We start from the raw sequence: 12,500 nt of genomic DNA on the forward strand, positions 1-12,500 counted from the left end.
CATGATGTGCTCAAATCTCTTAGAGGCGCACCTCATGTCTCCTGGCATGGCATGACCGTGCAGTGTAATCCACCAGTAAGGAACGCGCTACCTGAAGAGTGCTGGATAGGAGAACGAGGCGGCGGTCGCAATGCACCTAGCCGCGCCTGCTGGGCTACCTTGCAGGAGGGCAGCCCTTTTCAACAATATTGTTTGGCAAACGTCAGACAAAGAGAAACTGAGCAGTCCAGTAATGTTAAGCCTCACTAGGTGCGCTATGCCTGCAACGGCAGCTTGCAGTAGAGAGATTTTTTCATGTTATCTTATGTTGCCCATCATAAGAGTGAGAAACATACTTGCACAGTGGCAGAAAGCAAGGCGCATATTTCCGCTTAAAAGGTGAATGATTTCAGAAGTAATAACGCAGACTTACTGCGGCTATGCGCCACACACATCTTAACAGTCCTGGTTGGAACCGGGGAAACGTTCCATCCAGCAACTTGTAAGGCCCATGCGATATGAAAATCTAAAAAGATGATATGTCTTGGCGCGGGCCTTTCAAGGGTTCCTTTTCATCATCCTAGAGCTAAATCCCTCCCCAACGTTTCTTGATAGCAATGTTAACCAGAAAGCTTTTACCCAGACGCAAGCTTCGTACAGTACAACCGGTTTTTCCTTAGCGACTTCGGAATTAATGTCCGTCATTCCTGGGAGAATAAATCGTATTAACCTCTAATGAGCGCTTGCATGGCTTTAAGCTGAGATAACGGGGTTACCACAACAGCTATTTGTCGCTGCCTGTACCTGTTCGGCGACCGATCTATCGTATCTTCTTTCCCTCAGTACCCCAGCATCCTTAATGGCGTCGAATGAAGCTGAGCTGGATCCCACGCACTAGACCAAACTGCGCTTACATTCTTTAGTTTGCGGCTGGGTCCCTGGCTGCCATGACCTGCCATACCATAAGTAAGCCGGCACCTTATTAATGCCGTACTGTGCATACCCTTCCCATCCGCCGCACCCTGACATCCGTGTAGAGAAGATACCACCTGACCAGCTTTACTGAGGTTTAGTTGTCATGTGTTCGTCACGTATGGTATCTATTTCGCAGTGCATATGTGCAGGTAGATAGGCTGACAGTAGATTGTATCCAAGCAAATTAAATGAGCGACGTCCGGCTTCATATCGTCATGCAGCAGCTGCACCAGCTGGTGCCTAATGCCCCTCGATGTACGCCCATACGTAGACGTATGCCATACACACACACACACACACACACATCTGTTCCCACACACACGCACAGACGCACACAGACATACAGACATACGGACATACAGACATACATATGAAGCATGCGCGGGTAGGGTTGAGGGCTGCGACTCCGCCAGGGGCAGTTCTCGCAGCGGGTGAAAGAAAGGCTTTGCAGAGCTCTGAGTGCCGCAATACATGGGTGGGATGGCGGTAGTGGATGGCAGAATGCATTGCGCGCGGCCACCAGGGAAAGTAGGAGGATAGTCTAGTAGGGGAAGTTTAACAACTAACAACTAGGGATACAGACCTAGGGGGTATGACGACCCAGGCGCTGGTTGCACAGCTTGCTGCTGGAGGGGGGGGGGGTAGCGGCGCCCGGGGACCGAAGGCCCCAGAGTGATAGTGATAGGCGCGCATGGTTTCGTAGGAGTAGTGTTTGAGTGCGCATGACGGGGTGGTGATCTTCTGAGGTGCCGCCACGGGTGAGAGCCATATAGCCCCGCCAGACAAGCTCCCGCCTTGACAAGCTTGCCCCGCCTAAAACCCTAAGCCCATTATTTTTCTCTAGGTAGCTTTAAATAATAATGTTATCGATGCACGATCACTCATACGACACAGAAATGCACTGACGCACATTCGAACATGAATGAAATGCCAAATACAGAAGTACGGAGGGCCCGATGCCAACCCCGGATATCACACCAGGACGAGACAGTCCGAGTTTGGCCATTCCAGCACAGAATGCAGAGTCAGACAACAGATACCAACTAAGCTTTATTAAGACAGGTTACAGAAAATAGACGACTAGAAAGACTAGAGAAAGTCGAGGTCCAAATCGCTTGACGAGTGATGTTAGATTGCCTTTATCTTTGGTTTTGCCTACAATAGGACGCCGTCTCTTATATATGAAAAGACAACAACAACGGCGACGCGAGGATCGACATTGCGGGCCGACGGCATCCATGCAAGTAAGTGAAGCGCGCGGGCACCGCGCGGGTGGTTGGGTTGGTTCGGCCTTGAGTAGAGGCACCTGAACAGCGGGTTCTGTGGCTTGTCGGTGGGCGGGGTGAATTCTAGTTGGGTTCGCGAGGCCCGTAGGTCAGTAGGAAAGGTGGTTTTATCTCGGCCTCCCGCAGTTGGCGAAGCTTAAGATGGGAGTCCGTTTTGCCGGGAGTAGCTCTTGGTTGACAAGTTGTTGCGAGGGGCTTGGTCGGCGCCCTTTGTCTTGAGTTCGCCTGATTTACCCTGGTATCCTCGCGAGTCGCCAGATAGCCCGGTGCAGGATACTTACCAACATAACAGCTACCCTACGTGCGAAGGCGTAAGGAACAACGAGCAAAACAGGCATACAGGATGGCGTCAAGAAATCTGCAAGCAAACGAAAGTTGAAGTCAAGACGCGCGGACGGACCCGGAGTCTTCGGACGTGTGGACGGGCTACAGCTACATCAGAAAGCCGCCGCGGCGGTCCGCTAAGTGCGGCACAAATGCATGACACGCGGCTGCGGAAGGCAGTGCGCTTAGGAAGCCCACCGCGGCGGCACGCCGAATTGAAGGTGTTGATTTAGGAGCATATAGGCAGCGGCCGTGGAAGGCGGTGCGCTTGTAGAAAAGCCGCTACGGCGGTCCGCTAAGTGCGGCACATATGCATGACACGCGGCTGCGGAAGGCAGTGCGCTTAGGAAGCCTGCCGTGGCGGCACGCCGAATTGAAGGCGTTGATTTAGGAACATATAGACAGCGGTCACAGAAGGCGGTGCGCTTGTAGAAAAGCCGCTGCGGCGGTCCGCTAAGTGTGGCACAAATGCATGACACGCGGCTGCGGAAGGCAGTGCGCTTAGGAAGCCCACCGCGGCGGCACGCCGAATTGAAGGTGTTGATTTAGGAGCATATAGGCAGCGGCCGTGGAAGGCGGTGCGCTTGTAGAAAAGCCGCTACGGTGGTCCGCTAAGTGCGGCACATATGCATGACACGCGGCTGCGGAAGGCAGTGCGCTTAGGAAGCCTGCCGTGGCGGCACGCCGAATTGAAGGCGTTGATTTAGGAACATATAGGCAGCGGCCGTGGAAGGCGGTGCGCTTGTAGAAAAGCCGCTACGGCGGTCCGCTAAGTGCGGCACATATGCATGACACGCGGCTGCGGAAGGCAGTGCGCTTAGGAAGCCTGCCGTGGCGGCACGCCGAATTGAAGGCGTTGATTTAGGAACATATAGACAGCGGTCGCAGAAGGCGGTGCGCTTGTAGAAAAGCCGCTGCGGCGGTCCGCTAAGTGCGGCACAAATGCATGACACGCGGCTGCGGAAGGCAGTGCGCTTAGGAAGCCCACCGCGGCGGCACGCCGAATTGAAGGTGTTGATTTAGGAGCATATAGGCAGCGGCCGTGGAAGGCGGTGCGCTTGTAGAAAAGCCGCTACGGCGGTCCGCTAAGTGCGGCACATATGCATGACACGCGGCTGCGGAAGGCAGTGCGCTTAGGAAGCCTGCCGTGGCGGCACGCCGAATTGAAGGTGTTGATTTAGGAACATATAGACAGCGGTCGCAGAAGGCGGTGCGCTTGTAGAAAAGCCGCTGCGGCGGTCCGCTAAGTGCGGCACAAATGCATGACACGCGGCTGCGGAAGGCAGTGCGCTTAGGAAGCCCACCGCGGCGGCACGCTGAATTGAAGGTGTTGATTTAGGAGCATATAGGCAGCGGCCGTGGAAGGCGGTGCGCTTGTAGAAAAGCCGCTACGGTGGTCCGCTAAGTGCGGCACATATGCATGACACGCGGCTGCGGAAGGCAGTGCGCTTAGGAAGCCTGCCGTGGCGGCACGCCGAATTGAAGGTGTTGATTTAGGAACATATAGACAGCGGTCGCAGAAGGCGGTGCGCTTGTAGAAAAGCCACTGCGGCGGTCCGCTAAGTGCAGCACAAATGCATGATACGCGGCTGCGGAAGGCAGTGCGCTTAGGAAGCCCGCCGTGGCGGCACGCTGAATTGAAGGCGTTGATTTAGGAGCATTTGGACAGCAGCCGCAGAAGGCGGTGCGCTTGTAGAAAAGCCGCTGTGGTGGTCTGCTAAGTGCGGCATGAAGGACGCTATGAAGTGGGAGACGGAACACCTGGCAAGGATGCTGAAATGTATATGGTCTCACCGCAACTCTATTGTTCCCTTTGGCCGTAAGTATACTTCATCGCTTGTCTCGTTGGAAGTGCGAGGTAGGATGGTGCTTATAGGCGATTTGGCAGCCCTTGAGCCCTCGGCTCGTACTAGAGTGGTTTGCAGGTACGGGGAACGCACCCACGACCATGTAACAACAGCAAGTGCGGCACAAAATGCATGACAAGCGGCCGCGGAAGGCAGTGCGCTTAGGAAGCCCGCCGCGGCGGCACACCGAATGGAAGGCATTGGGATTTACGAATATATCGACAGCGGCCGCGGAAGGCGGTGCACCTGTAGAAAAGCCGCCGCGGCGGTCCGCTAAGGGCGGCACAAAATGCATGACACGCGGCTGAGGAAGGCAGTGCGCTTAGGGAGCCCGCCGTGGCAGCAAGCCGAACTGAAGGCGTTGACTTAGGCGCATATAGGTGACAGCGGAGGGCGGTACACTTGTAGAAACACCGCTGCAGCGGTCCGGTAGTGCAGCACCAATTACATGATAAGAGGCTGCAGAAGGCAGCGCACTTAGGAAGCCCACCGAGGCGGCACACCGAACTGACGGCTTTGTGATTTAAGAGTGTGTAGATGGCGACCACGGAAGGCGGCCCGCTTGTAGAAAAGCTGCCGCGGCAGTCCTCGGGGTGCGGCACAAAAATGCATGACAAGCGACTGCGGAAAGCAGCACGATTAAGAAGCCGAACTGAAGGCGTTGTGACCTAGGAGGACATAGATAGAGACCACGGAAGGCGGTGCGCTTGTAGGAAACTGCTGTGGTGGTCCGCAAAGTGCAGCACAAATGCATGACGAGCGGCGGTGAAAGGCAACGCGATTAGGAAGCCTGCCGCGGCGGCACGCCAAACCGAAGGTGTTTGGTAGGGGAACTTGTAGACAGCGACCACAGAAGGCATTGCGCTTGTAGCAAACCGCGGCAGTGGTCCGCTGAGTTCGGTTCACAAGAGGCTGCAGGAGGTTGCGTTCTTTAGTAACCCGCAGTGATGGCTTGCCGGATTACAGCCGTGGCGTTGTAGGAGTATGTCAACAACGATTGCAGAAGGCGGCGCACTTGTAGAAGGAAGACGGGGAGGGACACGTCTCAGACACGGGACCAGGAGTACCAGACACGAAGCGGTGCACAGAACGAGCCACAGCTATTAGAAGGCCGTTACTGTTACCCATAAAACCCCATAAAGGGTCGACCCACCGATGGAGACCATAAGGGTAGTTGCCCGAGGAAGGCGTGGGACAGCCAGTAATAAACGCGGTAATCATCCCCAACACCCTTGCCTGGGAATGTCTTTCAGCTAGGCGGCTGCCGAAGGCATTAGCATCTTTCTGTATGAGGAGGGGTGAAGGCCGATTCGAACGTCATTGGTTGGCCCATCAGGAAACCAGAAGCAAGGATGCCGCGAGGAGAGAAGGGTGCTCCAAAAAGGTCAAGGCATGCCCAGATGCAGGCTACGGAAGTACCAGAGAGGGCCGCTAGACTGCCGGGGCCAGTCAAGGTTACCCTGTTAAATTGCAAAGCACGGCCATGGGAGCGGAGGAAAATTGGCCGAGAACTACCGGAGCAGTGAGCTTCCCCGAGCAGTGGGGAATCGGCGAGTGGCAGTGACGAAAATATGTAACCCGGGCGGATGACTAGGGCCAGGAGGGCGGAATCGGAGGACATACGCCAGGCTAGAGCCGAAGGGTCATCCACTGCCGGCAGACAAGCGGAAAGGGACATCCGGTCCGAATCCAGGGGCCCGGTTGGGCAACAAGTGGATTGGCGAGCCTTGGGGAAAGACGTTGGCTGCAAAACAGAGAGACAAGGCCACGTCACTCAGAGGCACGTTCGAGCCCAACGCGGCCTCAGACCCAGGAGCGATAGTGGCATTACGAATCGAAGAATTTTTGGGCTCCGAGGATGGCCGTCAACTTTGGTGGGGCGGCGCAAAGAACTTATGGCGATCGGTTTGGCGGACGCGCTGGAACAGTTGGTTCTAGCGAGTAGGGCAGGATCTCTGCGATGGATGCACGAATCACTGGAGGCGAGGCTACGAGATGGACTGACACCCCTTATCGAAGAGATAGCAGACCAACTGGCGGCAGCCTTCCGAACAGCAGCGGGAACCTATCAGGGTGTGAGTCCAGTTTGGGGGAAAGTGTCCAGTTCCCCAATTGATGACTACCACGAGTCAGAGGAGCAATGCGGGGCCAACTTAGGTGACTTATAACGGGTGCCCGGGTGCGCCACCCGGGGGTGGTTGGGGGGACGCGGAGACGAGAGTGAGAGAGTTGGAGATACGAAATGGGGAGAGTTTACGGTGGGAGCAGGAGTAAGGCGAGGCAGAGAGGGGGGCGCGCGGAGCGCGGGTGGCCGGGGTGTTTTAGGTTGGCAGGGGGATGGAGGGTGGGACGCCGTGCGTGGTGCGTGGGGCTCGCTTAGGCTGAGAGCGTTACAAAGGTTGTAAATGAGCCCTTCGTATCATACGGATGCTCGCCCCAACTAATCCGGCCCTTACGGTGGCGGGCTCTTTGACTTCAGAAATGCCAAATACAGAAGTACGGAGGGCCCGATGCCAGGACGAGACAGTCCGAGTTTGGCCATTCCAGCACAGAATGCAGAGTCAGACAACAGATACCAACTAAGCTTTATTAAGACAGGTTACAGAAAATAGACGACTAGAAAGACTAGAGAAAGTCGAGGTCGCCCTCCCTCCCCACCCCTGTGAGCCAGGACCAAACATGCACAGACGTATCACTCATCATCACTCTCCGAAACCACCAGCCCCGTCCCCGTCCCGCCGGCCGGGAGGCGGGCGAGATGCCTAGTAGGATCCAGATAGCGGTGCAGGGTACCCAGAGAGCGGATGTGCGCGGAGCGCATGAGATCCTCATCGGAGACCCCCTGAGACTGGGCATGCTGCAAAGCACCCCGACGAAAACTGTGCACCGTCTCTCCACCGTATAGCCCAGCAGCGGTAAGATGAGTGACGAGGCGATATTCCAGGGCCTCGGTCGTCATCGGCGCCTCCCGATATGTGCGGCCACTGCGCTCCGCTGGACGGAAAAGGTATTGGGTGATAGGGGCACCGGCCCCCGTACACGTGCTCATGTACACTGCGAGAACTTGCAGCGCGCAGATGAGGGGATCACGATCTGGACGCAACACCGTCGCAGGAGCACGCTGACCCTTGTACGTCTTGGTATTTAATTCTTCGATGCGTAGTACAGTGTCGGGAGAAACACTCCCGTCGGGCGCTGGTAGGGGTAACGGCCAGCCCTGGTAATCGGTACGGCCATGCACCGTATCCCTGAAATCACTTAACACCAGCTTGCCGACATCATGACCGCGCTGATAAGTATGCCACATTAAAGCAAATAGAGACAAGTCCCGAAGCACCAAACTGCGAGCAAACAAATGCTCTTCGTCGCCGGACGCAATCCACAGATGGCAGGCCAGGCGACGAAACTTCTCCGCGGTCAAGGGGATGGCGCCTCGCTCCACATAACCGGCGTCACTAAGGTCCCGTCCATAGCCCTTGACATAGCCTCGCACCAATGAGCTGTCGCAGGGATTCCCGCGGCTTTGAGAGGCGTCATACTCCCCTTCCCGGCCCAGCTGCTTAAAGGCAGTCGCAAGGCTCGAGATAACCCCTTTTACAGCACTGGCGCTGGGACGCCGGTCTGCCCGCAGACGCCCAGGGTGCCGAGGGAACCACCATTCCACCAGATACGAAACAATGGACATAGGATCGCAGGTGAGCAAGGTGAGCCCGAGAGACTGGCGCTGCAACCAGCCATGAAATTCTCGCGCAGCACTTTGAACCCGCCGCCAGCTCTCAGAGACCCACTGACGTTGGTGCACCTGGTAGATGGAGAGCAAGGCGGCCGTGAGCGGCGGCCGCACTGACACGTCCCCGGTAAACTCAGAGTAATACAGAGCCGCGACAGGGTCCAAAGGCGGCGGCGCCAACCTCGGGAGACGGATAGGGCCCGCAGCAAGCGGAGGCATGGCAGGGAGAACATTACCAGGAAAGACCTGCGGTGATAGTAGAGCCGAGGCGTAGGACGCACTAAGCTGACGGACATCCATCGAAAACAGACCAAACGTACCAGCGGCAGGTGTAACGGCGGGACGATGAGATCGTCACGCACAGGCGTAACGGTAACGAATCGATGAGGAGGCGAATTAGGTGGGCCTTGGCCCCACGGTAAGCCGCCAGGTACGAGAGGAAACATAATGCTAAAGGATACTCGCGAGAACACGAGTACTTGATTCAGGAACACGGACAATTATTACAATAAAACAGGGCGCAATCGCGCTTCCAAAAAATTTGGATATCACCGAAAAGGGCCTAAATTCGTTCGTGCGTGGTGCGTGGGGCTCGCTTAGGCTGAGAGCGTTACAAAGGTTGTAAGTGAGCCCTTCGTATCATACGGATGCTCGCCCCAACTAATCCGGCCCTTACGGTGGCGGGCTCTTTGACTTCAGAAATGTATGGATGGATCGATCGATGGATGTGGAGTTAATAAATCATGGACCGTATCTTTAACAGTCATGCGTCCAACACACACAGGTGCACATACATGCATACAAGCAATTACACACGCAATGTATATATGTTACTATGCAGAGAGTACGTATTAGCTAAATATCCAAGTTGCCATTGCTCTGTTTACCATGCGGCAGAACCCCCCGCAGCAGCAAATAATAACATTGATGAACAATTTTTGAAGTTATTTTTGATTTTTTAAATTACAATATGAAGTTGTTGTTGGTGGGGTGCTACACTGGGGGCGGCTCGTCCTGAGAAAGGACGAGCACCGGTGCTCGGTGCCGGCCGGTGCCCCCGGGGGGGCCCTGACCGGGGGCCGAAACACAGCGCAGGGCCGGGCTCGCGGCTCTACTAGGTTCGTCTGTTCCTCTCCGCGCACCCCACTCACTCACTCACTCACTCACTCACGCCAGCCGGGGCGCTCTCCCAGCCCCTGGCTAGGCAACAAAAGCGGCGCAGAAGACTGCAAACCGAACTAAGCGAGAGCCGCACGAGAGGCGCCACACCAAAACCTCTGGGAGCCCTAAACAGGCTATCTGTTATCGTATACATACACACACAATGAAACCAGATATATATCTCGCCAAGAGCCTATGTACACATACAGCTTGATCTGCTGGATTATATGTTCCAACTTGTCATAAATGGCCGCTCAGCTGATGAAAAGGACTCTTATTAAAATGCAGGTGGAGCGCCTTAGCGCATATGTACAGACGATGTGTGCACCGTGCTATTTTCTGCTACTGCAGCAAGGGAGCGAGCAGCTACTGCATGCCGCTGCTGCCGGCAACAACCAATGAATGATTATTATATTTATTATTACGATGATAATGTTCCTCAAAAAAACCTGACGCTTCTCGAGCAATATTGCTGATGTGACTGGTTTGCTAGTTGTATGCAGCTGCTGCGCAGTGGTCGCCATTATCAATCGCAATAACGATCTGCACACAATAATAAAAATCCTCCGCCGTCCCTGCCTCGAGGCAGGGAGGGGTGAGTTTGCTCCATCCGGTCATATCACGACGACTTCAAAAAACGCATGTGGCGATTGGCGGATGTAGATCCCGCGACGTGATGTGGCCAGTGAGGATACTGCACATCCGCCACGCCCACTGCTGTGCGTGCCGGCCGCCACCGCCGCCGCAGGTGAGATAACCACCACGCACTGCAACATACATAACCAACTGTTATTATAGGTGCTATTGTTATTATTGTCATTCTTTCTCTTGGCATCATTAAGCTGAAGGAAGGTATCTGCTACTTGTGTACTGCTGCTGCTGCTGCTGCTGCTGCTGGCACAATTGATGCAGCAGCAGCAGTAGCCGAGAGAAGCTGCAGCTTATTTCAACACTGCAGCTATCGTAACAGCAGCAGCAGCAGCAGCAGCAGCAGCGGCGACAGTAGTCGTGCCGCCACCAAACCCTACCGCCAAAGTTGGTGTCATCACTACTACTACTACTACTACTGCTAAGATTAACAATAACATTAGGTTTGTCCGCAGCCGTGTGCATGTGCAGCAGCACCTAGTGCTGCACTGCGCGGGTACGTCTTAGCGGTGCTGCTGAGCAGTGGTAGGCGATGGCGATGGTAGTGGCAGGGGCGACTGCAGCAGCGGCGACGGCGGCATCTTGATCGCGGACGCGGCGGCCTCCTCCTCCTGCAGCTCTCGTAGACGGTTCTGGAGTGCCTGGATGGTCTCCGACTGCTCCCTGATGCGCCGCTCCAACGCCAGAACCCGCTCCTGCAATCAATTGGTAGATGCGATGCACACACGCCCTATATATGTACCGACCATATGCCCGACTACATAGTCATATATGACCTCCATGTATCGTGAATATATCGTGTCACAAAGGCCGCTCCAGTTCCATTGGACCAATCTTGTGTGTAGGTTTCGGAGCTCCGTGGGTAAGAGGCCGGGAACGCTGTGTCATCGGGCATTTGTCGCTGACCTGGAATTGGCACTTACTGGGTGCTGGACAAGCAAGGTACTGGCCTTTCTTACTAGCTTGGGAGCGGAAACCCCCACTAATACGCGCGATGATGATCTCATAGCGCATTACGCCACCCTTATTTTGCCAGTTGAGAGCATTCTTAAAGTATTTGCCAAGCGGCTTGATGCACGGTGGGAGTGTCCGAATACCTTGGGTGACCCCCGCGTTTTCCCCATAGGGATCACCAGAGCCAAGGCTTATCGCTATATGAACTGGATGAAAGCGGCCCCGCCTAGGGGTGCGCGTCTCAATTGGTTGGAGCACACTGAAGCAACAATGCCCCAGCGTTTTCATCAAGTGCTCATGCGTTGCCGGTTGGGCTGTTGGGAGTTAGAGGTGACCTAGTCTTTGCGGGGCGCAGCATGCGCACCATTATGACTGAGGCGCCACCCCTCGGACATTTGGGAGGCCAGGCACGTCGCGCTGGGGCGCTTCGCCCTGAAGCGAACGAGGGAGGACGATGATGGCCTCCCGTGTACCCGTGTACCCGTATACCCATATACCCGCATCAATACATAATATAACGTCCATGGGCCCCTCCCCCGGCTTTTACGGACACACCCGCACTTGCGTGCGGAACTTGTAACTTGTAACTTGTACCGACCATATCAATCGATGGCGGCATGCATGCATGCAACAGTCTATTGTTACAGCTAGACAGTTACAGTTACTGTTACAGCTAGACAGATACAGTGTCTGCACAAGTGCGGAGGTGTCCGTCAAAGCCTTAGGGGGCCGCCGTGGACCGCTCATGGAAGTTAATGTTACGGTGTCGGTGGGGCGACTGTCGACGTCCTCCCGGCCGCGTTAGAGCGCAACGCGCCGGAGCGGAGCTGCGTGCCCAAGTCTCCCAGACCTCCGGGAGGAAGCTATAGTTGATGCCAGCAGGGGAGCCTCGGTCATATGACGGTGCGCATGCTGCGCACTTGAAACCCGAGTTCACTGCATACTTTGCAGCCATCAAGCCATCTCATAAGCAGGGCATTCCCCCCAAACACATGCAACTGGCCTGTCGAGATGCTGGTCGAGCGCTTTGAGAGCGTGTTTGTAGTTAATATGAAGCTAGTGCCCAAAACTGGCCCACCTGGTACACAGCGTTTGGCTTACGGTCATATCTCTTCACGGGCGGTCGTAGTTAATTACTGTCCTTGTTTCCCTTGTGTATATTGCTTTGGGGATGTTAGGACTTTTGCGTTGCATGATGTCCCTTTCCTAGCTTGTGGCTTTTAGGTTCTTGGGCCTCTGGCTTGTATGTGCACTCGTTGCAGCTATCCGGAAAACACAACCGAGGTGTAATACAAATTTCAGAAAATGTTTTGACCCCTCCCCGAACAAAGCGATCACGAACTATAAGTAGCACTACGGTATACACATACACACACGCAATCATACGTGGTTTTCCTCCTTGGATTTCTCCAGCAAATCTCATCACACCCCTCCACCTGGGCTGAGCAGACACCGTCGTACGCACACCACCCTGTAGGGAAGACCCGCGGGTCACCCTGTCTGTTACCCCTTAGTACAATATTACCCCGACCCCTTTGTTACCCCTTGGTAAGGGGTTACCCCTACCCCGGGGTTAGGTTTTACCCACCTCCCTTC

At 55.2% G+C, this 12,500-nt stretch overlaps 2 protein-coding genes across 2 annotated transcripts in view; both read right to left on the bottom strand.

The window, feature by feature from the left end:
• Positions 1–6,787: 6,787 nt before the first annotated feature.
• On the bottom strand, positions 6,788–8,587 carry VOLCADRAFT_105450 (uncharacterized protein; the record flags this gene model as incomplete). Its single annotated transcript, XM_002952263.1, has 3 exons — positions 6,788–7,253; positions 7,905–8,387; positions 8,462–8,587. The coding sequence occupies 3 exons, from the start codon at positions 8,585–8,587 to the stop codon at positions 7,104–7,106; spliced, it is 759 nt and encodes a 252-aa protein (XP_002952309.1). The 3' UTR covers positions 6,788–7,103.
• Positions 8,588–10,453: 1,866 nt separating this feature from the next.
• VOLCADRAFT_92941 (uncharacterized protein) overlaps positions 10,454–12,500 on the bottom strand; it is a gene marked incomplete at both ends in the record, with an annotated part of 3,286 nt that continues 1,239 nt past the window's right edge. The window contains 3 exons of the mRNA XM_002952264.1: positions 10,454–10,645; positions 10,857–11,218; positions 11,269–11,336. Coding sequence (XP_002952310.1) covers positions 10,454–10,645; positions 10,857–11,218; positions 11,269–11,336 — 622 coding nt within the window. The remainder of the gene's footprint in view (positions 10,646–10,856; positions 11,219–11,268; positions 11,337–12,500) is intronic.

Source organism: Volvox carteri (assembly GCF_000143455.1).
Source record: "Volvox carteri f. nagariensis unplaced genomic scaffold VOLCAscaffold_28, whole genome shotgun sequence".
In the NCBI taxonomy this organism is placed as follows: Eukaryota; Viridiplantae; Chlorophyta; class Chlorophyceae; order Chlamydomonadales; family Volvocaceae; genus Volvox; species Volvox carteri.